We start from the raw sequence: 26,750 nt of genomic DNA, 5'->3' as shown, positions 1-26,750 counted from the left end.
TGTGCCTTCGAGATCCATTCTTTGCCGATCTCCACTTCCCCTACCTGTCCGTTCGTTGAACCTCTCTTCACGTTTACCTTCTGAGGCTTGAAGTCTTCTTCTGACGTCGAACTGGTGGAAACCTCTATTTCCTTTTCTACTTCAAGTGGTTTCCTGAGCTCCGAGCTGTTCTTGTATGCCGCCGTCTTGCATCGGGCCAAAACGATGGGCGCCGTCTCTCTCAAGTTTCCTTCCGAAACAGCATCCACTGAAGGACTACCCCATCCTTCCACTTCTCTCTTCCTCTTGCGAGTCTTCACATCTCTGCTCGAGGGTGTTGTGGCTATCATCATTGATTCGACCTCTCCATCCACTCCTTCCAACTCTTGCCTCCCCCCTGCTCGAGCCTTAAGGATATTAGTACTTTTAATCATATTACTAGTCCCAACCTTATCCCTTTTTATATCATCAACCATTTTATCCACAGTTTTTTGTTTCAGAGTAGAGCTGTCCTCACATTTCTCTTTTCTAGTCTTCGATCGTGCGTTCCTCAGCTCCACTAGCTTGTTCAGCAGCTCTTTTCTTGCTTTCTCATCCAGGCCCGTTCCTATCAGGAGCGGTTCCCCGAATCTCACTACTGCGTCCCACAGTTCCTTCTTGAACTTGTCCAGCGTCGTCTCGCTGCCCACTTCTCGATTGAATTCCCCCAGGAATTCCTGCCAAGCGTCATCCTCGAGAGATCCCAAGAATATGTCCCTGTTCCCTTCGAACGTGTTCTTCTCCCTTTCCTCCGAGCTCAAGAGTAACATCCCCATATTGAAGGTCTCACCTGCCAATGGCAACTCTAGGTTCTTCCGCGGGGACGGGTTCAGAGGTGGGGTGGCAGTATCTGCCCAATTCTCTTCGCTCAAGTCTTTCAACAGCTCTTGAGTGGTGAGTTCCTCCCCTGATGGCCCTGGTTCAGGCGTATTCCCCACCTCCATGTCTTCTCCAGCTTCACTGAGAGTTTCATCCATACTCTCTTCCTCTGATTCATTTCTTCTTCTCTCGAGAATTCTTTTGAATCGATCCTCAACAGGTCCACTCCTCTTGTCTCCAGGCGTGTCTACAGACAGTGGTGACGGTGTCGTAGGATCCAGCTTTTTATATTCCGTCAGGGCTACATGCAGTTGACCTGCTGCATCTAGTTCTGTTCCCTCCTGTGTCACTTCTACTTGTTCCAAGCCATAGGGTGCCTTGTATTTTCTCGTGGCAAATTTCATTTCGTCCACCAATGCGACGTGCCCCTCCATCACGATCATCCTGCCATCATCCCATATGGGTAGCATATTCTCAAGTCCTTCCTTCTCAAGAGTCCTCAAGACTTTCCGCACTTCATATCCAGGGGGCTGCGAACCTCTACTCTTTTTCGCTTGCGTCGTCCACGAATTTACCTTCATCTCGCTGATGTGGAAGTAGACTGCCGCCGTGTAGCCGATGAACAGGGGATCCCAGCCATCCGTGAAATGCCTCTGCGTTTCCTCCGTCATCATCTTCGCCATTATGGAGGGAACCACCAAGGGACTATTCATTCCCAAGGTCATCCTCCTGACTGTCGGGAACTCAGGCATGGCGGCTGGTAGGATTTCTTTCTCCATTATGGCCTCCAGCTCCCTCTTGACTAGTGCAAAGCACTCCTTCCAGGCGGGGATTCTCAAGACTTCTCGTCCGTCGGGCGTCAATGGGTTTAGGTTCCAAAACTTTGGATACATTTCAATGGGGCCCTCTCGCTTGCCTCCCATTCTACATTGCATTTGTCCCCTGAAGTTGCACACCATCATCTCGGCATCTTTCACTTTTCCGAAGAGTACCGTGTTGCTCATACGCGCCCTGAGCACCTCCTGCTGACACCAATTCAGCGCTGTACCATCCAGTACGCTGATGAGACTCAAGTGCGTCACCGAGTGACGATACGTTATCACCAGGGGATCTGGAAACGCGTACGTCACTGCTGGACCATAGATGCAGGTCACCACCTCCTCTAGACCTCGGATTATCCCCATTGGGTCCGACCTCATTGCCAGGCACAGGTCCGTCAACAGAGGCATCCCTCTGTTCGCCTTCTCCCATTCTTCTCTCGAGGTTGGGTTCTCATCTTCAACCGTCATGTATCGATTCTGCATCATGAGGTATTGCACCAGCAGTGTCTTCAACCCTGCGGCACACTTGTAGGAGCTGGTTTCAATGCTCGTGTGGACTCTCCCCATAGACAGAGGTTCTCCATATTCCATTAACCGATGAAACGACACCGATTCCCCATGGGTCAAGAGCACTAGTGCCAGGTACCCATCAACTCGAAGTGTCTCCACTCCCCGACTAAACATGTATGCTGGACCCATGTTGAACAAGTATCTGGGGTAGACCAAATACAGGGCCAAGAGCAGGCTGATGGGCATGCCCAGTATCTCCTGCACGAAGGCTCCAAAGATAGTCGCCGTGGTACCGAATACTCCTGCCAAGAATTCCTTCTCCCAGCAAGGACTCAAGAACTTGAGAATCTCGTAATCCCTCCGAGTCTTCAATTCGCCTTTGGCGTGCTCTCTCCAGAACCCTGCGATTGTCACTTCATTGGCGGCCGAGACAAATCTAGCCACCGTCATGTCTCTTACCTCGGCCAGCTCCAGTTGCTTCTCTAGGAAACTCCAGACTTGCTTCACGAGGAGTGGTGCTTCCTCCCTTGTCTTATTCGTGGCGTTCTCCAACCTTGGTGTCAAAAATGGCCACCAGCCATTCTCTTGAGTCAAACGATATTTCAACGATCCTAATTGCTTTTCCGTCTCGGCCACATTTCTTCTCTCGTTACTGGGACCTCTAGACTTGCTGGTGGAGTTCGTGATCTTTACATCCATACTCCGAAACCACAGGCTGGCCGTTAATTTGCTTATCGCCGGGTGATCGTCCCCGATGACTGGGCTGAACTTGAGCTGCCTGGCAAAGTTCGATATCTCTAGCAAGAGCACCTCGTCTAATACGATCAGGATGTCGGCTAGTCCATAAAAGCCCCTCAGTGCATGAGATATATCCGCCCATGCCGCCGCCAATTCTGACTTGCGAAGTCTCAGGCTCGATGGCTCCAACTCCCGATTGGGGGCTGCCATTAGAATCCGCCATTCACTCCCTTCTGCTATCAGGATCAAGACCGCGTACACGAACTGTAGGGCGGGTGGCATATTCGCGTATCCAGGGGATGTGGTAAACACCACCTTCGTCTTGGACCCGAATCTCGAGACAACATTCTCTTGCACTTCATTCATCGCCGCAAACAACGCTTGAATGGCTTCCCATATCTTCCTCGATGTCGGAATTTCATCGCCCTTTAGTTGCTCAAGAAGTCCCATCGCGTGCAGGTGATCATTCATCCCTGCAAACAATAGCAGTTCAGGTTCACAGGGCATCTCCGACTTTATTGCCACTACCAGAGTTAACATCTGATTCAATTCAGCTCCTGGCAAAGAGTATATCAAAGTCTCCGGCCAGAACAACTTGGGAGACGTTCCTTCGAAGTCTGATCCCGCCACAATGACTACTCTCGCAGCAGCTGGGTCTGCTCTATCATATACTGCCAGGGTTTTGGCCAGCTGGGTACTCCCATAGGGCTTCCCGTACCTGGGATCTTCCGCCAATTTCGAGCCTTCGTAAGCGGCATCTGGCAATCCCGTTCCTCCCGGATTGAGTAGCTTGTCTACCACCTTCAACTGTGCCGGGGTTGCCAACCTGATTCTGGCGATGCTAGTTCGGTGCTTGGGAGGTTCTGCTATAAGTCCCGGACTCCCCAGCAGCTTGAGAGGTCTGTAATTAATGGGTCCCATGATCGTTTTTGTGGGAATTCCCGTCAGGTCTGTGGTCTCCATCAACTTCGCTCTCGAGAAGTGCGCCTCATGAGCTTTCAACCAGTCCACGCAATGATGCCTATTCAAGTCCTCGTGTGATACTCGTTCGATCCCCAGGGTTTCCGCCAATTCTTGCCTGCATTCCAAACTCTCTAGATCCAGTTCTTTCACCTTCTCGGGATATCTCAAGCGAGCGGTCTCCATAGACTTATTTTCCCGTTTGCTCTCTGCCACTACCACTGAGGATATCGCCGAGCTTGGAGGTGTTGATGACGTCACCTCCTCAGACTCCATTGGCGTGGCACTCTGCAATCTGGTCTGGCTGCTCCTTGAACTGTCTCTAGTGTCAACTCTCGGTCCCAAGCGACCAGCCAAGGCCCTCGAGGCAAGGAATGGTGGGTTGGGAGGTGGTCCTAAAGTGAATTGGGCTGTCTCCAGCAGGTCCGCCTCTAGCGTGTTTATGTGTTCCTGGAAGACATCGTTCAGCCACTCCGCTCCCCTTGGCCTATCGAAATGGATTCCATCTTTTGAGGTGTCTTCAGGGAATCCCTTTTTCTCCATACGTTCTGCTATGTCCAACAGCCTGAGAGGAAGCACACTCTTTCGGTGTATGTCTCGGATCACCTTGTTCAGGCTCCGCACCTTCTGGTTCATCTCTAGGGCGTGCTGATCAAACATCATGTTGTAGGGGACCGTGCATACCGTCAGCAGGATGGGGTCCATCTGGATCCTCAGTTCCTCAAGAAGGCAGCTCATCTTGTCGCACAACCTCGTTACCTTCCTCGCTTCTCCCCTTGACACGTCGTTGGTCCCAACCATCAGGGTCACTGTGTAAACTTTGGTCATCCCTAGCATATCCAGGGTTGCCAACATCTGTGGCGTGGCAGCTCCAGCGAAACTCAAGACTCCTGTCTGCCAATGTGACCGTATCTGGGTCAACACCCGCACCAGGCTATCCCCTATAATTAGGTGAACTGCACCCTCTGGCACACGAGGTGGCGCTAGATACTCCACCCAGGCTGCGTCATGGAAGCAGTCCCTCCTGGCTCCCTGTTCCGCACTCCAGTCCAGCCGATTGTGCCTGTGGTAGTTCCCTTCTGTATTCTTCTTATAGCTTGCGATCACGACATTCCTGACCGGCTGTTCCCTCCAAGTTGGGGGAAGCTCTGGCCTTGTCGATCTTTCACGACTCTGCTGCTGCAATTTCTCGCCTAGCTCCTTCAGGCGCGATGAGGCGCCGCTCACCTGACTGCCACTCGAGGTCGAGGTTGGGGTATATCCTGGTAACACCACATCCATCAGGGGACGTACAGGTTGTGTCTCTAGGTTGCGCAGGGAAGGCGTCACGTCATTCGGTATCCAGACCTCCAACCCTTCACTCATGTGTTCTCTGGCCTCGCGGTCAAGGTTGAACCGTCCTCTAGCCCTGGGAGCTTCATCCACCTCCATGCGCGACTCTGGCCTCGAGCTGGTCACCACTCGTTCGTTTGACCTGGCTCCCTTCTGTGCGTCAAGCTCGCGTTGTCGCTGTTCTATCCTTTCCAACTCCGACTTCAATTGATCACGATTCGCGACGTTCTCCCGCACCCTTAACTCCTGTTGATGCTCAGCTTTTTGTATCTCAAGCAACCTCAGAGCCTGGTCTCGCTCATTGACCGCCTGGTCCCTTTCCAGCTGAACCTTCTCCCGATCCAGATTTGCCTGATCCCGATCGAGGTTTGCCTTATTCCTTTCCTTCTGCGTCTTCTCGAGCTCTTTCTTTAGAACACCTAGATCCGGATATGCCTCGGTCGTCTGTTGCATTCGTGACATCGATGGCACCCTACTCGAGCTCTGGCTGGTGGACCTTACTGTTGGCCTAGTCGGTAATGGGAATTCCCCTGCGCCATATTCGGTGTTGTTATTCAGGCCAGGATTCCTTGCCAAGTCAAAACCCCTTACTCCTCCATCCACATTCCAAGACAACCATCTGGTCTGTTCTTGGTTCGATATTCCCTCGGTGGTGTAGCCGATCATCAAGACAGCCTCCGTTGCAGACTCCCTGCACTCACCCTGGTCCTCCAACTGGAGGATGGCATTCAGCATCACCGCCATTCTCTCGTCTATTTGGGTATAGTCCAAGTCCCTCAGGCGCCTGTACAGCTCATCAAGAGTGGGCTTCCTCAGGACCGCGGGCACGGAGTTCCAGAATCGGTCTGCCATTCTTTGTAACTTCTGGATGTATGTAGGTAGATGTTAACCAGCTCAAGAATTACCTTACCAGCTCAAGAATTACCTTACCAACTCAAGAATTACCTAGAAATGTTCTCCTGCAAGTACTTGCTGTAGATTCGGATTATCGCGTGTTCAATCAAGATTCTCTCTTTCTGTTACTCGCTTGAGTGTAGTTGGATTTTCAACTTTGTTTTTCAAACTTGATCTGAAAACAGAAAGCTCATTAAAACTTAGCATATCACGTCCCTAACCTAGAGACCCCCTTCTACCCATATGGTTAAAATCTTATCATTCTCATATCACTTAAAGCAATTCGATTGGATTTTCCCTTAAGAACATGCAGATTCATTTTATGTTTTAGCACCATCAATTCTTTCTTTTAAAATTCAATTGTCATGCCAATCACATCTTAAGATCCCTTTACCTGCGCCGCACCCCAGTACCTAACTCAAGACTCCTCCCTCACACCCGACCTGATACCTCCATGTACCCGACTCAGGCGATGCTCAAGTAGTACTTCTTGTGAAGATGCACCATTATCTCTGTTTCTGCAAAGACCACATGTAGGATAGCGTACAATTCCCTCGAGCTCAGTTTGCCCCTGTTTGGGTCGTACACCGGCATCGAGACCTCCACTATTCCTCTTTCAATCATGAAGTCACGTAGTCTTGTCAGTGCCAATATCACGTGTTCGGGATCAATTGTGTTTCTGTCGTTGACTCTCGTTACTAGGAAGCAGAGGTATTTGCCCGGGACTTGTGCCACTGACGGTGGAAGCGCTGCTATGCCTCCCAGTCCTGGCCTCTGTCTGAACAGAAACTCTACGTTCTGGTACTCTCTTTTGAAGTCAGCCTCCAATCTTGATTTGAAACTCATGTCCGCCATGATGCAGATCGCGCTGGTCCTGTTTGACAGGATGAAGTCGCTATCCGTTATCATGATGTTCTCTGAGTATTCATTGGGTATTTCGAATTTCGTTTTGAAATTCCTTCCTATGGTAGGCTCTGGTTCTTCTTCCTCCAGTTCCAATCCGCTTGTTTCCCTCACTTCCTTGAGCTTCTTTATCATCAAATTTTCGGTGTGGGTAAGTCCTACCCCCACTCCCCGGACAAAAATATTTATCGACGTCCCCGTCGATGTAGTCGGGTCTGAATTGTCCTTGGGGATGTCCAGTGGCCTGTCTGTTGCTGTCCATCCGAAAAGAGGGTCCTCTGTCTTCATGTAATTTGCTGCTGATACATCGATTTGCTGAATGCTTTGTCCTTCGCGGCTCTCGTCTTTGACATCACGCATCCACTCTAGAATCCTCAAGTTCGTGTTCTCCCTCCTTTCTATTTCACTCTGCTCGAGATCCGTCTCCAATTCTGGCGTCGAGTAATCATCCTGCGGATAATGTCCACCATCGTCAATGACCTGCCATTCCTCTTCGGCTTCCAGTTCGCCTGCGCTTAGTAGTTCATCGCCCAACTTGTCTGGCTGTATCTTATCGATCAAGAAGTCATCCCCGTACCTATTGTACCTCATACCTGTTCGTTTACGATTGCCAGTCCTGGTTTCCGGTGGTGTTGGTCGATCCGGCTCCATCCACTTCGGTACCTCGTTTTGCTCTGGGTCGTTCCAGTCTTCTTCTACAAATGAACCTGCATCCGACTCCACTTCTATCTTTTCGTTGTCGTCCAAACTCAAGTTCTCATTACCATCATTTTTCTCTCTAGTGCATTTCTCATTCACCTCGCACGCTGGTTCCACCACCAGGTACTCAAGACCTTCCATGTCTTTTGGTAGGCACCAGTCCTCCGGGGACGGGACATGAGGCTTCAGATTTTCGTATTGTGCTGCTCGCCCTGTACTCAAGCGATAGAACCGTCCTTGTTGATGTACTTCCGTAATCATGAACGGTCCTCTCCATTTCTTGAGTAGTTTCTTTGTTCCCTTGGGCGGTATGACATTTTGGAAGACCCACACGTATTGGCCCACTTCGTATGGCTTTGCTCTTAGTATCTTTTCGTCATATTTCTTGCGTTGCCTCATTTGCGCTTGCGCCGTGTTTCTCCGACATAGCTCGTTTAGCTCTTGTTGTCTTTTGATCGCTTCCTTCACGTATGCTTGAGGTGACGTCCTCTTCCCCTCGTACTCCGGGTAGAAGAATGTTATAGGCATTGCCCTTTCCCTGCCTGTCAACATCATGAAAGGACTGATACCCGTCGTTGAGTGCTGAGTACTATTATAGGCTCCTACTACCTGTGGCAGGTATTTGTCCCAGTCCGTCATGTATCTCGAGCAGTACACCCTGAGCATGTTGACCAGTGTCCTGTTCTGTCTCTCTACCAACCCATTGGTCTGTGGATGATAGGTCGTCGAGTGCGCTTGAGCAATGTGTGATCTCTTCATCAATTCTTTTGTCAAGTCCCCCACAAAAGCCTTGCCGTTGTCCGACTGGAAAGTCATTGGACAACCATACCGCGATATCCAATGCGTTATCAGGTGATCACATGTCTCCTCTGCCGAGGCTGTCTGGCACGGAACCGCTTCCGCCAACTTGGTGAAGTGATCTATTATAACTAGTATTTGGTTATAACCCGACTCCGTCATGCAGATTTTCTGATGGTCTATCTGCACCACTTCATTGAATTCCGAACTCTCGACAGACTTGAGGGGAAACTTCATCTTCCTTGGGTCTTTTACTTGAAGGCATGCTAGGCAGGCATTCACCCATCTCTCGCAAGCTTTTCTCATTCCCGGCCAATCAAACCTGTGAAGTATCCTTTGTTGTACTTTATCTATCCCCTGGTGGCCCATCTGGTCGTGTGATCTGAAAAGCACCTCCGTTTGGTACAATTGTGGTAGTATGATGAGGTTGTGTTTGTGTAATATTTTTTCCTCATCTCTTCTCTTGCACGCTACCACCCCTTCAGCTGTGTGATAAAGTAAATCTCTCTTTTCTTTGTAGAACTGGCTCAAGATCTTGTAGCTGTCTTCCTCAAGTTCCCCCTTCTCCTTGACTCCCGAATGGATCCATTTGGAGAGGTTACTTGTCATTTTGTCATTCTTCTGGGCCCTTATTAGGTCAGACAGCCTGTATCTCGCCTTAACGTGCTCCTTTAGCGCCATGATCTGTCCATTCATTTCACCAGGGTTGTGGATGTCATCGCTCAGCTTCACACATATCATCCTTTTCACGATTTTCATGTCGTCTTCTGGTACCAGATTCGTTCTGACGTTTGAGTTGCACGATAGTTCCCTTAGTGGTTTTCTTGAAACTGCTATTTTCTCGAGCTCTTCACCACCTCGTACCTCTTGTATTTCCAGATTGTACGTCCCTGAAGATGGATCCGTCTGTAATTCCCTGTCGTGCTGTCTTATCTTCTCTTCCGCCAGTATCATGCATAGACTGTCTTGGTCTTCGCTGCTCTCATCCGAGTCTTCATCCCATTCTTCACGCTCCCCGGACAATTTCCCTTCTCCGGTTTCGTCTTCTTCCATGAATCTGGACCACTCCCCGGACTCTTGATCTAGTCCCAGGTGTTCAACTTCTTCTCTGAATGTTACTTTCTTATCCCTGACTTTTGTCTGTTCCAGAATTTTTTCGGGGATTTTTTCAACTAGTGATCGCACAACTTCCTTGCTATCAGTGATGCTTCCTTTTGAGACGTCAGTATTGTTCACTGTTTCTTCTCTCCGAAGTATGGTTAGTTCCGGTGCCTCCTGACCTTTCCCTTGGATCACGGGCTTGTCATCTGATAGTTTCTCAAGCAACCTCATTAAGTCTTCATCTATTCGGACCGTTCCCTCCTCTACCTGGATGAGATCATAACCTTTTGCCTTAAGTGTTTCCCTCACGATCTTGGACTTGAGCATTATTCCTATCGGAATCCCTCTGCTTTTCTTCAAGATGGTCTTTTCAAGAGGCTCTTTCGGCAATTCGGGATGATCTTCAATCGGTTTGCCTGATTTGTCCAGCCATCTCGTGAGTGGAAGACTGTCGTACGTTTCTTTGTCCATGAAGGAGAAGCCGTCTTTGATCTCAGGTCTGTCCGCCTCTCTTTGTTCTTGCCTCTCGTAGAACTCCGTCTTCTTACTCAAGCTGTCAGCATTTTGATGTTTATCTCGTGTTCTGTGCTCAATTATCATGTTGTATCCATCCAAGCGAACTATCCAGCTCCCAATATAGCTCTGGTCCATTGAGTACGTTTTCAGCCAGCTTAGTGCTCGGTTGTCGACTCGCAGCTTGAAGGGCTCACTGCCTAAGTATGCTCTGTATTTTTCGACAAAGGTGACCACCGCAAACATCTCTGCTTTCGGTGCTCCGTACTTCATTTCTGTGTCACTTAGGACCTTGCTCCCGTATGCTATTGGTCTCAAGACTGTCTTCCCATTCCATTCTTGTTCTTGATGGAGAATCCCAGAAATAGCGACTACTGACGCATCCGTGTCTAGCACGTACATCCCCTTCTCAGTCGGCATACCCAGTACTGGTGCCTCACACAGCTCTTTCTTTATTCTCTGGAATGACTCTTCTGCCGCGTTGTTCCACGTGAACTTCTTGCCCTTGTGTCTCATTAATTGTTGCATCGGGTATACCTTGTCCGCATAGCCCTTGATGAATTCTCTATAATAGTTGGCGAAACCCAGGAAGCTCATCAGCTGGTGCTCCGTCTTCGGTGATTTCCAGGTTAGGACTGCTTCCACGGCGTCTGGGTCAGGTCTGATACCGTGTTTATCTACCATCCTGCCCAAGTATTTAATCGAGTCCTTGAGTATCTCGCACTTTGATGGTTTACACTTCAGCCCCGATCTTTTCATGCACGCGAACACCTCGTCAAGCCTCTCGATGTGGTCTTCTAGTGTTGGCGTTGCTATTACCACGTCGTCCACATAGCACATTACCAGGTTGCCGTACTTCTTCGTCACGCCTATCAACGCGTGTGCCATCAGCCGCTGAAACGTGGCTGTTGCATTGCAGAGTCCAAACGGCATCCGTTTCCATTGAAACAGACCCAACTCGCAGGCGAACCCTGTCTTGTCCCTGTCTTGCTTCCTTAATGGTACCTGCCAAAAGGCCGAGCCTAAATCAAGAGTCGTAAAAAATTTCGCATCACCTAACTTCGAGAGGCTCTCATCAATTCTAGGTATGGGATAGGCATCCTTCACCGTGACGGAGTTCAGGTATCGAAAGTCACAACAAAACCTTAACTGGTCGCCTTTCTTTTTGGCCATCACTACTCCACACGCCCACGGTGACTTGGATGGTTCTATCATGTCATACTCTAGTAACGTTTCGATTTCTTTTCTACACGCGTCCGATTTGTGTGGGGTCATGCGCCTCGCCCCCTCCCTGTGTGGCACCGCGTTTTCCTCAAGTTCTATTTCATGTTCAACAAAATTACAACACCCGATATCCGCCTTATGCCTTGAAAAAACCTCCTCGTTCCGCTCTAGTACGTCCTTGATAGCTTCGAGCTGTTCATCTTTCAGTTTGCCCCTTAAATGTTCAATCTCCGGCAGAACCGGTTTATCAGTTTGCATTTCATCTAGCGTGGGTCGCTCTGGAAAGTTCGAACAGCTCGAAAGCCCATCGTCCGTTTCTGACTTAAGTGATTTGATAAGACTTGAAGAATCTTTTATTCTCTGCAATCGTCTCAAGATACAAATTTTGTCCCTGTGGTTAGGACAATCAACAACTTCATTTTGTTTTGAGTTTTCAATTGTTTCGTATCGAGTTTTAACTGGTAAAGCATATCCCAGCTTCCTCCCTCTCTGTATCGTGATCGGTATATCAAGGGTATTCAACAAGACACTGACACAGAGGCCGCTCTTCGTTATCGAAAATGATCTTCCTAAAACAGCAGCGCTTTGACTATTGGGATTCGGAACTATACACACTTGCTTGTTGTCACTTATAATTTTTCATCCTCAAGCTTACGATTGCCGCTTCATTAGCTTTTAACCTCACTCTCCTACTCAAGAATACCGGTGCTTTGTTTTCATTCGCCATTATTAAATTTACCGGTTTGATTGCGTACCTCCTATCCGGGTTCCGTATCCTGAACATTGCATTATTTAGATCAATCGTTACGTCGAAATTCCTGATGAAGTCTCTGCCCAAAATGAATTGGTCAGATTCATCTAGGTTTTCTACCACGATGAAGCTCATCCACAGGTTACGTTCCCCCAAATTGAGGGCTATTATCGGCGTCCTGCCCAACACCCGAAGGGCCCCTTTGTTTGCAGCTGACAGCCGTATTCTCGAGTCTATCAAGTCACCTTTGTCAAAGCCCATCTTTTCCCATGTTTCGATTGGTATGACGCTCAAGACTGCTCCCGTGTCGAGTAATCCACGTAACTGAGTCTTTTTGCCATTTATGTCTAGCACGTGCCCTGTCACGTCTGCTTCCGTCCCGATGTGCATTGCATCTTCTTCGAGCATAGCACAGTGTCCAATCGATCTTACTTTCAATTCTTCTTTCCCTACATAGATTTGTCCAATTAGGTCTTCGCCGCATGTTATCATCGTCTTGGTATAGATGTTGATTCCATCTATATTTAGCATGACCTCGTGTGGACCATAAGCTTCAGTGTACCTATTATCAACACGTACCGATTTGCTGCCCCCTCTCGTGAGTAGTGCCCTGAGCGCTCTAGAAGTCGTTTGTGGACTTATTCCACTCAAGTAGTCTGCATACACGTCAATGTGCATTATCGTCTGGTCGCTCGGCTCGCTCAAGTTTCTGGTTACCTCGTGTCCGCCCACTGTGATTATCGACATTATTCTTGCTCCGATTTTCGATATTCCAAAAGGTTTACCTGTCACCATTTTCACGGTGTTACAATTCCCGGTCTTCATTGAGCCCGTTCTAGCCTCTGGTATTGAGTTCGATCCGGTTAATGCTTCGTTAAAATTCTGTCTTTCGATCTCCAACTTTAGTCGTTGCTCTATTTCTTTCGCAGCCAGATCTTGTTTCACTTTGGCAATTGCTTCCGTCGTCGCTTTCTCATAATTTATCTCTAGAGAGCTTCCGGCCGCGGACTCTAACGCACCGCTAACATGTGTAACAGCTTTCACTGTCTTCGTCGGCAATTCGGTGTTTGGTGCCCCCAAGTTCCTAGATTCAAACTCGTTTTGCCTGTTCCGCTGATTCTGCACCGCCGCTAATGCCAACTTATGTTTGGGGTGATTCTGGTCCTTGACCGCTTCCCAGAACAAGGGACAATCCATTCTGAAGTGCCCCTCCTGGTTACAGAAGAAGCATCTGGCGCCTATCTTGATGATTAAGCCATTATAGTACTCGTGTTCCTCCATCTGGCTCATATCCTCTTCATCCGGTGCATAACCTAGGCTCTTCATGCTTTGTTTGTACGTTGTGCAGTCAGCCACATGATGATCCGCTGACCCGCAGTTCGCGCATGATCTGCGCTTGTCCATATCATCTCTAGGTTTGTACCATGATGACCTCTGGGGTTGGCTTCCCCCTTGCGTGTTCCTGTTTTCGGAATATGAGTACTTCTTAGGTTTCATCAGCATGTATTCTCTTGATTTCTGTCTCATTTCTTCTGGGGTGGGTGCGCTGTCCTTCGACAATGTGTAGTATGTTGCTAACATTGTCCTTAAGTCATCACTTTTCACCCCATCGATGAACTTCGAGGCAATGCTAAAGTTCCGTCTATTTGTCGACTCCTCTGGGTCACTCCTCCTTCTCAAGCTCTCGAGGTCATCTAGGAACCGATCTATTGACTCGTCGTCCCTCTGCCTTCTCTTTTCAAATCGCATCATCGCTTGGTGACCCTTCATGCCTGACCCGAATCGATTCAGCAATATCTCGAAGATCTTGTCCGCGGTGTCGCGTTCTTCCTCCTTCTTTGCGACCACGCATTTTAATGCCGTTCCTTCCAAGTTGCTCAGTATGGCTGTACATGCTTGTCTTTCGTCACTCAAGTTATCTTGTTCTAGATGTAATCTCATCACTTCCACCCAAGTGTCAATGCATCCATCGGAGTCGTCCTTGAATTCTTTTGGCTTCTTGAATGTCTTTCTTGATTTTCCCTCTCTCCTGTCGCTCGAGTCAGTGTTCCTCGTGGCGAAGGCCTCTAGAGTCCTGTTCATCATCTCCCAAGTGCTGGCCCATGTCATAGCATCCGGTCCTGTGTTGCTGTTAGCTGTTGAATCTCCCGGAGCAGTCGTTGTATTCGACGTTCCATTCTTCATTATTGTTTTCGCAGCTGTTGGTGCTATGCTTATCGCATCCCTGGTTAAGGGCAACGGTGTCGATTGCCGTTTGTTCCTTTGTGGTTCTACAAAATCAACTCTGGTGCTTTGCGTACGATCCGCTGCCGGTCTTTCTTGTGGAGTGGAACCTCTCAAGATTGCATCCAACTTCGCCTGTATTGCACACGAACTCTCGGCTTGACTCTTGCTCATTGTGTCCATTCTCCTTTCCAGGCTCCCTAATTGGCTGTTGACATCATCATATCGGTTCTTCAACTGTTGCATGTCTGTTTTGATGTTCTTTTCTCGTTCTTCATTGGTGGCTTCTACCTTATCTGACATTTCCTTGAGTCTCTCATCTGTTGCCTTAGCTAGGTTAAAATAACTGTCTAGATACTCGTGCTTGTTGTATCTTATCTCCTTTTTTATCACCTCTCTGTCTTCTTCACTGTGCTTAAGTCTTTTGTCAATCTGATTTAATTTCGCCAACAAGTCACCCAGCTCAATGGTAGTCTCTTCATGGTCAGCCGTCGGTCTCTCTTCGGCCGTAGCCTCTGCTTTAGCTTGTTCCTCTCTTGGATTGGCTTCTGAGGTCTTCGTGCTCACTGTCCCAAATGTTCGTGCTCTTTCTGCTTTTGGTTCTTCAGTCACGTTTTCTTTCGTTTTTATTCCGAACATTATTCCCAATTTTTCCGTAAAAGATGTCCTCTTTACTTGAGAGTCTTCTTTCACCGTTTCTTCGGTGTTGCCTATTGCATCTTCCGCGTCATCTATCGGTGAGAACTCTATGGGTTTCTGGTTCGGTTCCTCTGCATTGGGCATTGGAGTTGACTCTGTCGCCATCTTCCTTGTTTCATCCACTTTGATCGGGTGTCTCTAGATCAATCTCGATGGTGGGTTCTACTCGCTCCCCTTCCGTGCCCTCTTTCGCCCTGCTCTCCGCTGTACTCCTTGTGCTGACCATGTTAACTGAAAAGTTCTTCTTCGTTATCTTTGGGCCCGTTGATGTCGTTCCGCGCAGCGATGAATTATATTTTGTGTTTGATCCACTTGACCTTTTTTCGAGCACCGGTACCCTACTCCGCCTCATTATTTCTATTTACAACTGCTTTTATTTACAATTTTATTATATACACGATTCTATTCTAAGAATAAAAAAATAATAAAACAACAAGACAACAAAAAAAAATTTTTTTTGTGGTAACAAATTTAGTACAACGTGTTAAAAACCTTGTTGTAGCTCTCTTTCTAAAACCTTTGAAAAATTTCCCTTAATGTGGTCTCAACTGTACCTATTTCGATTTGTCTTATTCTGTCTTAAAACACCCTTGTTGTAATTTGACTTCAATTTCTATACCGTCCCAAGACTATTCGTCACTATCACAGTACTCTCCGCTAGTGTCCTAAGACCCTTGTACCAAGGCCACTGTTCCAAGACTACTGTCCCAAGACTAGTGTCCCAAGACTACTGTCCCAAGACTAGTGTCCCAAGGCTAGTGTCCCAAGACTACTGTCCCAAGACTAGTGTCCCAAGGGTAGTGTCCCAAGACCAGTGTCCCAAGGCTAGTGTCCCAAGACTACTGTCCCAAGACTAGTGTCCCAAGGCTAGTGTCCCAAGACTACTGTCCCAAGGGTAGTGTCCCAAGACCAGTGTCCCAAGGCTAGTGTCCCAAGACTACTGTCCCAAGACTAGTGTCCCAAGGCTAGTGTCCCAAGACCAGTGTCCCAAGGCTGGTGTCCCAAGACTAGTGTCCCAAGACTAGTGTCCCAAGACCACTGTCCCAAGACCACTGTCCCAAGACCCTGTCCCAAGACCCCCGTCCCAAGACCACTGTCCCAAGACCCCTGTCCCAAGACCCTGTCCCAAGACCACTGTCCCAAGACCCTGTCCCAAGACCCTGTCCCAAGACCCTGTCCCAAGACCACTGTCCCAAGACCACTGTCCCAAGACCCTGTCCCAAGACCACTGTCCCAAGACCCTGTCCCAAGACCCTGTCCCAAGACCACTGTCCCAAGACCACTGTCCCAAGACCCTGTCCCAAGACCACTGTCCCAAGACCCTGTCCCAAGACCACTGTCCCAAGACCCTGTCCCAAGACCACTATCCCAAGACTGCTCTGTCCCAAGACTTCTTCGGTCTTGTCCCAATACTCGTCACGGAGTGTCTTCCTCGTTGTAGGGTCTTCTTGAATCACCGTACATTGTACCACCACTCAAGCTCTAGTAAAATTTTCCCAAAAACCCTCTCTTAAAAGCCAAATGCTGACCCCCCTCTTCCTTTTGGTTGTTTCTATTTCAATGTAGGTGCGCAGGTATCTTGTGATCACCTGTTCGTATAAAACCAAACACAAATCCTTACTAAAATGCAACAAAAATCTAAGTAAGAAAAATAATAAAAACAGAAAAATGAGCCCACCTGAAATTCAAAGGTGACCAATGTCTACCTTTCGTCTAAAAAAAATGTCTGGTACCTAATTGCCACGCGTTTTCCTCCCCCCACTAGTGATCTTATGGGGTATCACAAAAGCTGTCTATATCCGGTCCCCCTACCAAACCAACCAGCGTACCAGTCTTAACTCGAGTTGAATTTTGGATCTCCACCTAATATTACCAACGCGTGTTAATTTCTAATGTAACTAAGTCAACGATGTCGACTAATTAGTTACTCTAATTTCCCCCTTTTTACAATTTACAACCGCCAACCTCTAACTTAACCAGTCCCCCTTCTAACCTCCCCCCTTTCTAGCCCCCCTTCTTAAGCCTAAAAATTTCTTTAAGCGCCGGGTGCTAAACCTCTCAAGAGAAAACCGTAGACCTGTTTCCAGGCCTGCTCAAGTAAAAACGTTCCTCAAAACTGGGGGATTTCGCTTATCCAATTTTACACTTATCTCCTATAATGTAATGTGGATTCTAACGATACCCGTTCTGCCCAACTTGAGAACTCGAGAATTGCCAAATCCTTCTTGGCTGCTTTCCCACTCGACTGGTCACCTGTTCCAGTCCAGTCTCCTATTGGCTCAGCTCAAGTGTCCCTGAACCACTTTCCCACTCGGCTGGTCACCTCTTCCAGTCAAGTCTCCTATTGGTCCAGCTAAGTTCCAAGCTATCTGAAAACCCTTGACAACGCCCCACTTCGGGCACTTTATTCAGTTTACTGGTTTAAATTGCTAGGTTGATCGAAACGATCGAACTTGTAAAACAGTATGGGTATACTATTTAATTAATATAAAGGTTTGATCCAACTAATCTGGTGTCAAAGTCACTGTCTTTTTTCGTTTTATGGTTTTTGTTCCTTTTTCTATTCTTTTTTGGTTTTTGTTTTGCTTTTTGTCTTTTTGCTCGTGTTTTTGTCCCCCTAGTTGCCCCCCTTTACTCGGTTAGCTAAGCCTCGTTCGGAGAGCGTACCAGGAAATTTTCTCGAGTTTTCTTAAAAAGCTATCACGGTACAACCGGAAGGTTTGCACGTTCCTGTCGAACCGTACCGCCGGTACTCTAGAATGGGCATTCAGCCCGAAGCTGTCTCAAGTGGGTTCGACTCCGTAGTCTTGATGTCGTAAACACCCAGGAGCGCCATAAAAACACTATGTAACATTCGTCTACTGCAGTCACACATGAGGCTTAAGAAAAATAGGCCCTATAACCACTGGCTCAAGGGTCAGGGACACTATCTCTTGTGTTTTTCTACCTCAAGAACGGTCGGAGCCAGTTCGGTTCGCTTGTGACATGAGACTACGACCCGTTACAGCTTAAAGGCTACTACTAAAATATCCCCCCACTCTAGAATTAGAAACGTCCCCATACTTAGGTCTCTAGATACCCAAAATACATGAACGCCGTTAAAAACCGGGTTGGAACAATCCGTTAAGTTACTTTTTATTAGACAGTGGAACTTTGATCCATTTCAGATGGATCAACCTAAAACTCGCCTTACCTCAACATAACAATTATAAAACACACTCTGGGAATTTAAATTTGTACTCACATAGTAGCACGCTCAAGAAGTGGGAAATAATCCAGTCGGTAACTAACTCAAGAATTAAATAACGTAACTAAATGAGTCTAATGTTTTATTGTTATAACAATGAGAACGAGTTTATACTCTAGACAATAGTTTTCTTGTGAACCATTAGGACACTCAAGCTGTCCACCTTTCCACCGAAGGTTCACTCTAGTCCAGTTCCGAATAATACTCCAGTCGTTATAATCCAATTCGAGGGAATGCTCTCGTCTCTGTCACAGATGGGACAGCTCTACTCTCGATTATTATAGTGATGGAAATTGCGAATAGCAATTTCCTACTGCTTTTTCTTGCGACTTTCCCGCGTATGCGACTCAATTGTTCTGAAATTGTTCTGATCTCTTTTTCTGATTTTCAGTTCTCGCGAGAAAATCGTGCATGACAGGTTCCATTCGAAATTTTGAAAAATTAAATTTCACTCCAAAATCAAGTGTTTTTTGCTTCTCTCAAGGTCAAACTTCCAAATATGACCGACTGGCACACTACTTCGGTTGAGGCTTTGAGGGAACTGGCTTCAATTATATACACCATTAACAATCTTCACCCACGAAGCTAGAGGCGTGGGACTTGTTAATAGTGTATCGATTCAGTCCACTAGCTCAGATTATCTGAAATTGCACGGTTTGTGAATTTGAAATGGACAAGCTATTTAATAAGTTTATCACAACAATTAGGCTATCACAACTTCGGGCATCGTCATATTTGCCCGGAGATCAAATTTTGCCGATGTTTTTCTAAATTTTTAATGAAGTTGAAGTGATGTGAAAAATTTCTCAGTATCAAGAAATTACAAAATTGGTTCGATATTTTCCCAAAACCTGAATTTTGACTTTTGTGTCCAAAATGTTTCATGTTTTCACTAGGCTAGTATTGGCGATATAGTACACTAGTGAACAAAATTAAGCGCAAATTTCGAATTTTACTCTCTAAACTGCCTGTTTTCTTTGTCCAATTTGACTGTACATCCCTCGAAACTCAGAAAGTTTTTGGATATACCAAAAGCAAATGATTGGAATTCACAAACTATCAATTTTGGTTTCAATGACGTACCAATGAAATCCGGGTTTGAAAATGCCAGTTTTCCTCCTCTGCCCTAAATTTTGCATCGAATGATTTCGTGATTGATTAAGGGCAGTAAGAAATGTTTATTGGACATGCAACTTTCTCAGTGAGAAAATGGAAACAATCATTATGAAAACTTTACTAAACTCTGACGTCACTTTTCACGCGAAGTAAAAACTGAAACACTGGCATTTTCGGACCCGGATTTCATTGGTAAGTCATTGAAACCGAGTATTGATAGTTTCAAAGAAGGCAGCTCTGATCTATTGCTCTTGGTCTATTTACATGTTTTGTTCAAATTCAAGGAAATGTCCAAAGTGGACTTAACTTCACAACATTAATGAATTCGGCAGATAAGTTTCAGTTGTTTCGCACAACTGAAATGAAAAAGAAAAATTCGACAGGTCATAAACTCTATTGCAAAATCAAAAGTCAACCTAGAAGCCAAGCTGGACTTTGCAAACAAAAGTACGAAAATTGTAGAAAAACCTAATAAAAAATCTGATATTAACACAAAGAAAAAGGAGGTAAAAAAGCCTTGAAAAAATTATGTTGTGAATTCAACAAACGTTTTCACACTATTTTAGTGCTTCTTCAGGTTTAAAATTTTAACTTATATTTACAGAATGATCAAAAATCATAAATAGTGTCAAACAAATTGTTCATATAAATTAATCGACTTACTACAACATCTTTTATTACATAACTTTTTTAAATGATGGTCGTTCTCTTTTGTTTTCAAGTTAAATGTAATATATTCAATGGCTGACGCAGAACTTCGAAGAAGGCGCACGGCAGATGGGCTGATCGAAGAAAAGTCTTCAGATGTGAAGCTGGGAATGGAAGACGAAGAAGTGGAGCGCAAACAGCTGGGGCAAAAAAAGTCAATGGAAGTGGATCCATTGCTTACAGAAGTAATCAATCATATTCAAAGGATTGGATTTCATATTACTGCGTTGTTTGTGTTTTATCTGTTGGGACGCATGGGTTTGGTATGGACGACTTTGTTGCTGTCAATTGTAGGATATTATCTGATTGTCAAAATGGATTCAATCAAGAAGAAACTTTCGTTCCTTTTGCACTTTGTACAACCCAAAGACACTGATAACGTAAGAGAGCATCATATTACAAGTCGACCTAGAGATCTGCCGAGGTGGGTTCGGTTTCCTGACGAAGAATCGGTCCATTGGCTGAATAACATAATCCAAGCATTGTGGCCATTGATTAGCCAGTATGCAGACTCAAAGATAAGGTCAGAAGTTCAGCCGATTCTTGACGAAAAAGTTCCTCCTAAGCTCAAACCGGTCAGCTTGCACCAATTGGATTTCGGATCAATCGCTCCACTAGTGGGCTCCATTCAAGTATACGACGAAGAGTTCACCAAAAGAGATGAAATCATTATGGATATGGAGCTTTACTATGCCGGGAACTCTAATTTTTCTGTCACGGTGAAAGATCACGTCGCTGCTAAACTATCAGATGTCCAGTTTTTTGGTCACTCGAGATTGGTTCTCTCGCCTCTGTCAAAACAGATGCCTCTAATCGACGCTATTCAGTTTTACTTTACCAGAGCTCCTCAGATATTTTGGCGTGGCAAAAAGTTGCTCTATTTACTGGAATTTCCAAAAGTAAATGACATGATAATGGAACAAGTTTTAGACCAGATGGCGAAATTTGTCATATTTCCGAATGCATTCTGCAAGCAACTGCGGGATAAATCAAAAGATAAGTTTACTATTCAGTCTCCGATTGCGGATGGTGTTCTGAGAATAGCGGTACGAGGTGCTCGAAACCTAGCCAACAAAGATACATTTGGAAAGTCAGACCCTTATTGTGTCACTGTTGTGGGGTCAACATCGTTCAAGACGAAAGTGGTCGAAGACAACTTAAACCCTGTGTGGAACGAGTTCTATGAGCTTCCGATCTATAATCCTGCGGGCATGAGCGTCGATTTTTTTCTGTTTGACGAGGATGTGAACAACGACGAAAGTCTAGGCGGACTCAGGTTGGTTATTTGTACAAGCAACACTAGTCAGACTGTGATGAAATTGTGAAAATGATTAGAAAAGTTCTCCTGTTGGATAGTTTGTCTGATTTTGAACATAATCCAAGATAGCCAGTTTCTGTGCAAGTAAATAAAAACGATAAGAAAAAATAATTTTTAATTTTGTAGGGGAGAGGGATGATGCGATCTTTTACAAACTAGTTAATTAAGGTAAATTCACAATCAACAGAAAATGGACCGAAAATCAATTAAGTCTGAAGAACTACTGTTTTTCTTGGCACTGAATTCTTTTGCTATCCGAATCACAACCACTATGGCTTCAATATGGTACCACACTTGAACATTTCGGAGCTTTCTCTCCGGTTTTCAAAATTGTCTGGAAAAAACACGGCCCTGCTCTATAGTTCCCGCTGCCGGAAGTTGTCGCAACAATAATTTTGATCCTCAATACCTGGTCGGAAGAATAATTTTGATCCCCAATACGTGATCGGAACAATAGTTTGGATCCTCAATACGTGATTCAAGTTAACAAAATGGAAATGCTAAAATTTAACTTGTGATATAGTTAAAAATGAATATTTTGCCATGTTTTTATTTCATCACTTGAGATGATAATTTATTTCGCAGAAATAGCTGCAATGGGCCGCTAAACAAGTCACCATCGAAAATAAGTTTGGCTTTTAGTACTCTTTTATTACATTCAATGTTTTAAAGCAAATATATAACGACACCAACCCAAAAGCCAATCTATAATAGTTTTCAGGCGCGCAATTGTGTGATAGAAAACTTCTAAAAAAAATTGCAACTTTTGCTTTAATTGGGTCTTTTGGTGTTGAGGAGACTCAGAAAACATATTGATCAAACTGAAACGGAAAGGCCGACAAAAGGTTAGGTTTTGTTTTTCTTGATTCGCCCGCCTCGAAAAAGATTTTGATCTACTTGTAATCAGATGTGCTTGTTCAATTGTTAGTTGAACGTTACTTTATTTTAGCATCCCGTTGACGCAAATTAAGAAGGAGGGTTTTATAGACACCTCAGGGCGTCTTGTGGACACCAAAAAGGGCGAGATTCAGGTCCAACTTCAGTACTGCCACCTTGTGCCGAAAATTGACGAATCGGCTGACAAATCAGAACCTGTCAAAACCGATGTCGTCACACTGACCGAAAAAGCTACCAGTGAAATCACGGAATGTTTCGGAGCTTTTCCAAGTACTGCTCAATCTTTCAGTCAGTGTTATGTGAACGTGTTTATAGATTCGGCATCAAACTTGCCTCGAAATCATCCGACTGATATGCGGGCTTACCCCAGCCCATATGTGAAAATATCCATTCCAGGATATCCATTGGAGAAGCAGACAAAAGTTGTGAAAGATATGAGTAATCCAGTCTGGGAGCAGAGTTTTGACTTTCTGGGCGACAACACAGAAGATAAAATCATCAAATTTGAAGTGTTTGATTCTGAGAAGAACACGCAAAGGTAAGTTTTATTCAGAATAAACATTCTGAATACTTCAGGTTTAGTCCAAAAAGCTGCGTTTCAGCATTGCAAGAGTTACAAGTAGCCTATAAATGTCTTGCCGAACTATAAATGTAAGACTCCAAATCGAACGTAAAACATTACAGGACTGCTCGTTTCAAGGCGAATCCCTGAAATTTTTAAATGACCAAATAGCATGCCTCAATTGAATTGGGAGCGATTTCTAAGACGGATTAATTTGTGCGCTTTACGCGTTATTAGCACAAATTGATGCATATACAAAATAGTCCCGAAGAAAACAGTCCAAAACCATGTGAGTTTTTTTACTTTGATCTTTTATATGCCTACAGAATTGATTTACACTTTCAAACATCAAATATGAGCTTAATTAAAGATCAAAGAACCAGAAATCGAACACAGATTAAAATTAAAAGCTTAATGGTATAGTTTTTAATGCCGTGTATGTACAAAACAGTCCAATACAAAACAGTCCGGAAAAGTATGAAAATGAACGAAAAAACAGTCCGATACAAAACAGTCCGAAAAACAGTCCCAATTAATAATTGTTTTAACAAGCCGGCAGGCCGAGAATTGTCCTTTGTTCAACAAGCATAATGAACAAAATAGTGACCGCCGCAGTCGCGCCAACGTGTTGCGAGCTTGCCAACAGAGGGTAGGACTTAATACGAAATTTAGAGCCGGTTATCGCCGCAAAGCGGCGACGCGCGCGCAGCGAGCCCACCGGCGACCTTAAACCGGACTGTTTTGTATTGGACTGTTTTTTCCTCCATTACATGATTTTTGGGACTATTTTGTATTGGACTGTTTTGTATGGGACTGTTTTGTATATGCACCGTTTAATGCGTTAGAATCTAACTCTAGAGATCGAAGGATCGAACCCGGTCGGCACAAAAAATTTTTTTTAGCTGTCCGAAAAAAGCTGAAATTGAGTAATCATGACAACGGGTATATCTAGGGTGCAAAAGATAGGCTCCACTTGAGAGATTTAGGGCGAGGGGAAAAGGAAAATCAACAACTTGCATATGTCCAATATTTTGCCGGTTTCAAATTGTCTCCAGTTCAACTTGAAAAATTAAGAAAAAAAATGGTGAATTACTGGGTCTGACTACTCTTCTCCGGTACACATTTTTTCCAATAAAGTTTCCGCTTTCGGTCATCCTTGCACTTCTTGATTTTTTTAGGAAGAGAGGGTGCTTGCTATTGACTAGTTTCACGAATTTGCTGTTCGAAAGTCAGATCAACAATACTGTTGTGCATAGAAATTTTATTTTTTAATTTATTTTTCAGTGATGGACAAGTGCAGGCGATGATTGGTCAGACCCAATCAATGCTGGGCCATGTAGGACTTGGACATACTACCCATCGTGTCATTGGAAGTGTCAAAGTTCCACTGCGAGACGTTATGAAAAGTCCGAACCTAACCCTTGAATCGCCATTCACAATTCTGAGCTCCTCTGACTCTCAGATTTTAGTGAAGATAACAGCTAAGTTCCTTCTGAAAGGTGACCCGAATTACAGTTCGGGGAAAGATCTAGACGATGGTGAGGATTTCCAGGATTCGCATGGAAAAGATGGTGGAACCAATGAACCTGGAAATGCGTTCCGACCTGATTACGACGGAACTTATGACGACAGCTCACCAGGTAGTAAAGGACCTGACAGTGGTGATTACGGAAAAGGGTTCCAAGGAGCAGTGGAGAATAATAATAATTATTATGGAACTCTTGATAGAAAAAATTCAGGTAGGATGTCGAAGAAAGCGACTAGTATCCGATCGATGGCAGACGCGATCCCAGTAGCCAAGTTGTTCCTCAAGATTCGATATGCGCGGGAGTTCAGCCGTCTTATTGTCCAAGTAGACAAGGTTTGATTGCTTCCTTTTAGTATATTAAATTTTCTGAAATGAGTGAGATTGGGTTTTTTAACGGGAATATCATATGAATTCCACGGTTGAGTAATGTTGATACAACTTCCAGGAATATATCAATTGAATCTGAATGCTCTCTTATTTTTCATTAATGTTTGACTCATAGAGCAATTAAAGATGTTTCAAGTTAAAGCCAAAGGGGGAGGCGTCCCATTGAGAAAAATTTGATAAGTCGTTTTGAAGTGTCGAAAAAAAAACGTTGTTTCTGATTTTTTGGGCTACGACCAACCATGGATTACCTTCTCCTTTGATGAAATTGTCTTTTTGTGATGTCAATGACTTTTTTGTTACAGGCAGAAGGACTGTTCGCATCTAAGCTGCTACCGTACGTGGAAGTTAAACTGAAACCAGACGAAATAAAAAAGCAAACAGACTTCGTGAAAACCCTTTCGTCACAGCAAGGATCAGTTCCCAGTCTGCAAATCAGTCAGGAAATTGTCCAGTGGAACAAAGTGTTGGAGTTCATAGTACCCCAGCACGATCTGAGCAATAAAATTCTGCAAGCAAAAGTCAAAAACCACGCGACATTTCCGAGGAGCGACACGTGTTTCGGCTATGTTTCGATCCCGCTTTATACGATGCCTCTCGAAGCTCCGTTTCAGTCGTGGTTTCTCGTGACTCCTAAACCGCAGCCGACGCCTTTGTACTGAAAAATCTCAGGAGTTCTAAAGCTAAAAACTTTATCGAAACCATTAAAAACCTCTGGCCATTTAAAAAAAACTTATATAAAAAACTCTTACATCTTGCCTTAAAAATGTAAACCAGGTTTGGTCAAAATTTGACGTGCTTAAAGCATCCAGGTCACAATCTATCGCTTCTATCGTGCCTTTTGTACAGAAATATTTTAGTTTTGATTAGTTTGTAAATATATTTTTTTCTTTGCACTAATGGAGGTAATAAATTACCCTCAGTAAATTAGTAATTGAGAATTATAATGAGCTTGCCACAAACGATATAAATCCATCATTTTGAAAATGAGATTTTAAATCTGTCTTCGTTAATTCAACTGAAATATGACTCAGAAACGCTAAAATTTAAAATTGAATTTGTGCCGTGATGATATTTTTTGATCAGTTTTCTTGATAACAGGTAGAATTTTTCAGGTTAGAATGAGACTGAAAAAATACACCACGTAAGAGATATGATACAATCAGACAGCCTATAAAATGCAACAGGTAGTTTAGTTTTTCTGTCAATTTGAAGTAATTTAAATAATTCAATGGGAGTATTCTTAAAAAAACTAGTTAAAAGACTAGTTGACGATGTGGGTTCATTGCTTGAATGTCTTAGAAAGATGTCAGTTTGTTTCATTGACATTAATTGCTTTTGCTTAACTTAAAGAAGCCTATTGTTTGTGTATATATTCACTACCAGGAGCCATAGTGGGGAATAGTTGAATGATAATTTTAAAAAATCAAATTGTTTTCAAGAAGGGATTAGTTTGTTAAAAAAATTCACAACTTGTAAGATCACCAAAAAGGCCGTAATGCAGTCTACTAATAGATATGCTTTTGTTATAGGGCGACCTTGTGTGGTTTGACTCTGGCCTGGGCTTCCTCTCGCCCGGTCAGGTTATGCAAGTAAAGCGCAACCCATATGTAGTGTCCATACTCAACGAAGACACCAATGAGGTAAGAAGGGTTCGAATCCCGCAGTCTTCAGATTTATTTTTCTTGAAGTTTTTTCTTTCAAGGCTTGCTTTCGTTCTTTTTGAGCATTTTAGTTTCTTTTTGCTGTTTTTTTCCTTGATAACACTAGAGAGCTTGCGAGCGTTAGTGTAATAGTACGAACTTCTTTTTTTTTCTAACCTAACTAGCAAATAATAGTGTTCATTATTTGGTGGCACTTTTGCTATAATACCGATCTGTAGCATTGGAAATTTCTTAGCATATGTTCTCTGCTTTTTTATGGATAATGTTCAAGATCTATTAAGCGTGCGTGGCTGAGTGGTTAGTTTGTGAGACTCGTAATCTTC

The 26,750-nt window shown here is 44.8% G+C and overlaps 2 protein-coding genes across 3 annotated transcripts in view; both read left to right on the top strand.

Moving 5' to 3' along the window:
* LOC134842694 (unconventional myosin-XV-like) overlaps positions 1-26,750 on the top strand; it is a 144,144-nt gene that overhangs the window by 15,054 nt on the left and 102,340 nt on the right. For both annotated transcript variants that reach the window (XM_063859147.1, XM_063859146.1), the window contains exons 2-3: positions 25,879-25,950; positions 26,296-26,406. In XM_063859147.1, the coding sequence (XP_063715217.1) occupies positions 25,942-25,950; positions 26,296-26,406 (120 nt within the window). In that variant the 5' untranslated portion in view covers positions 25,879-25,941. The remainder of the gene's footprint in view (positions 1-25,878; positions 25,951-26,295; positions 26,407-26,750) is intronic.
* LOC134842258 (extended synaptotagmin-2-like) lies at positions 20,092-25,800 on the top strand. The gene is made up of 4 exons (XM_063858522.1): positions 20,092-21,350; positions 22,342-22,827; positions 24,136-24,712; positions 25,069-25,800. The coding sequence occupies exons 1-4, from the start codon at positions 20,107-20,109 to the stop codon at positions 25,423-25,425; spliced, it is 2,664 nt and encodes an 887-aa protein (XP_063714592.1). The 5' UTR covers positions 20,092-20,106; the 3' UTR covers positions 25,426-25,800.

The sequence above is a fragment of the Symsagittifera roscoffensis genome, chromosome 3 (assembly GCF_963678635.1).
Source record: "Symsagittifera roscoffensis chromosome 3, txSymRosc1.1, whole genome shotgun sequence".
Lineage (NCBI taxonomy): Eukaryota > Metazoa > Xenacoelomorpha > Acoela > Convolutidae > Symsagittifera > Symsagittifera roscoffensis.
Note: the sequence above shows the minus strand (reverse complement) of the source record. Positions and strands in the feature narration are given on the sequence as shown.

What these genes read in the sequence shown, in the direction of transcription:
- LOC134842258 (XM_063858522.1), top strand. Translation starts at nt 20,107, where the DNA reads ATGGCTGACGCAGAACTTCGAAGAAGGCGCACGGCAGATGGGCTGATC. An exon ending in GAAAGTCTAGGCGGACTCAG is followed by an intron (nt 21,351 to 22,341) that starts GTTGGTTATTTG and finishes ACTTTATTTTAG; the next exon opens with CATCCCGTTGACGCAAATTA. An exon ending in TCTGAGAAGAACACGCAAAG is followed by an intron (nt 22,828 to 24,135) that starts GTAAGTTTTATT and finishes TTTATTTTTCAG; the next exon opens with TGATGGACAAGTGCAGGCGA.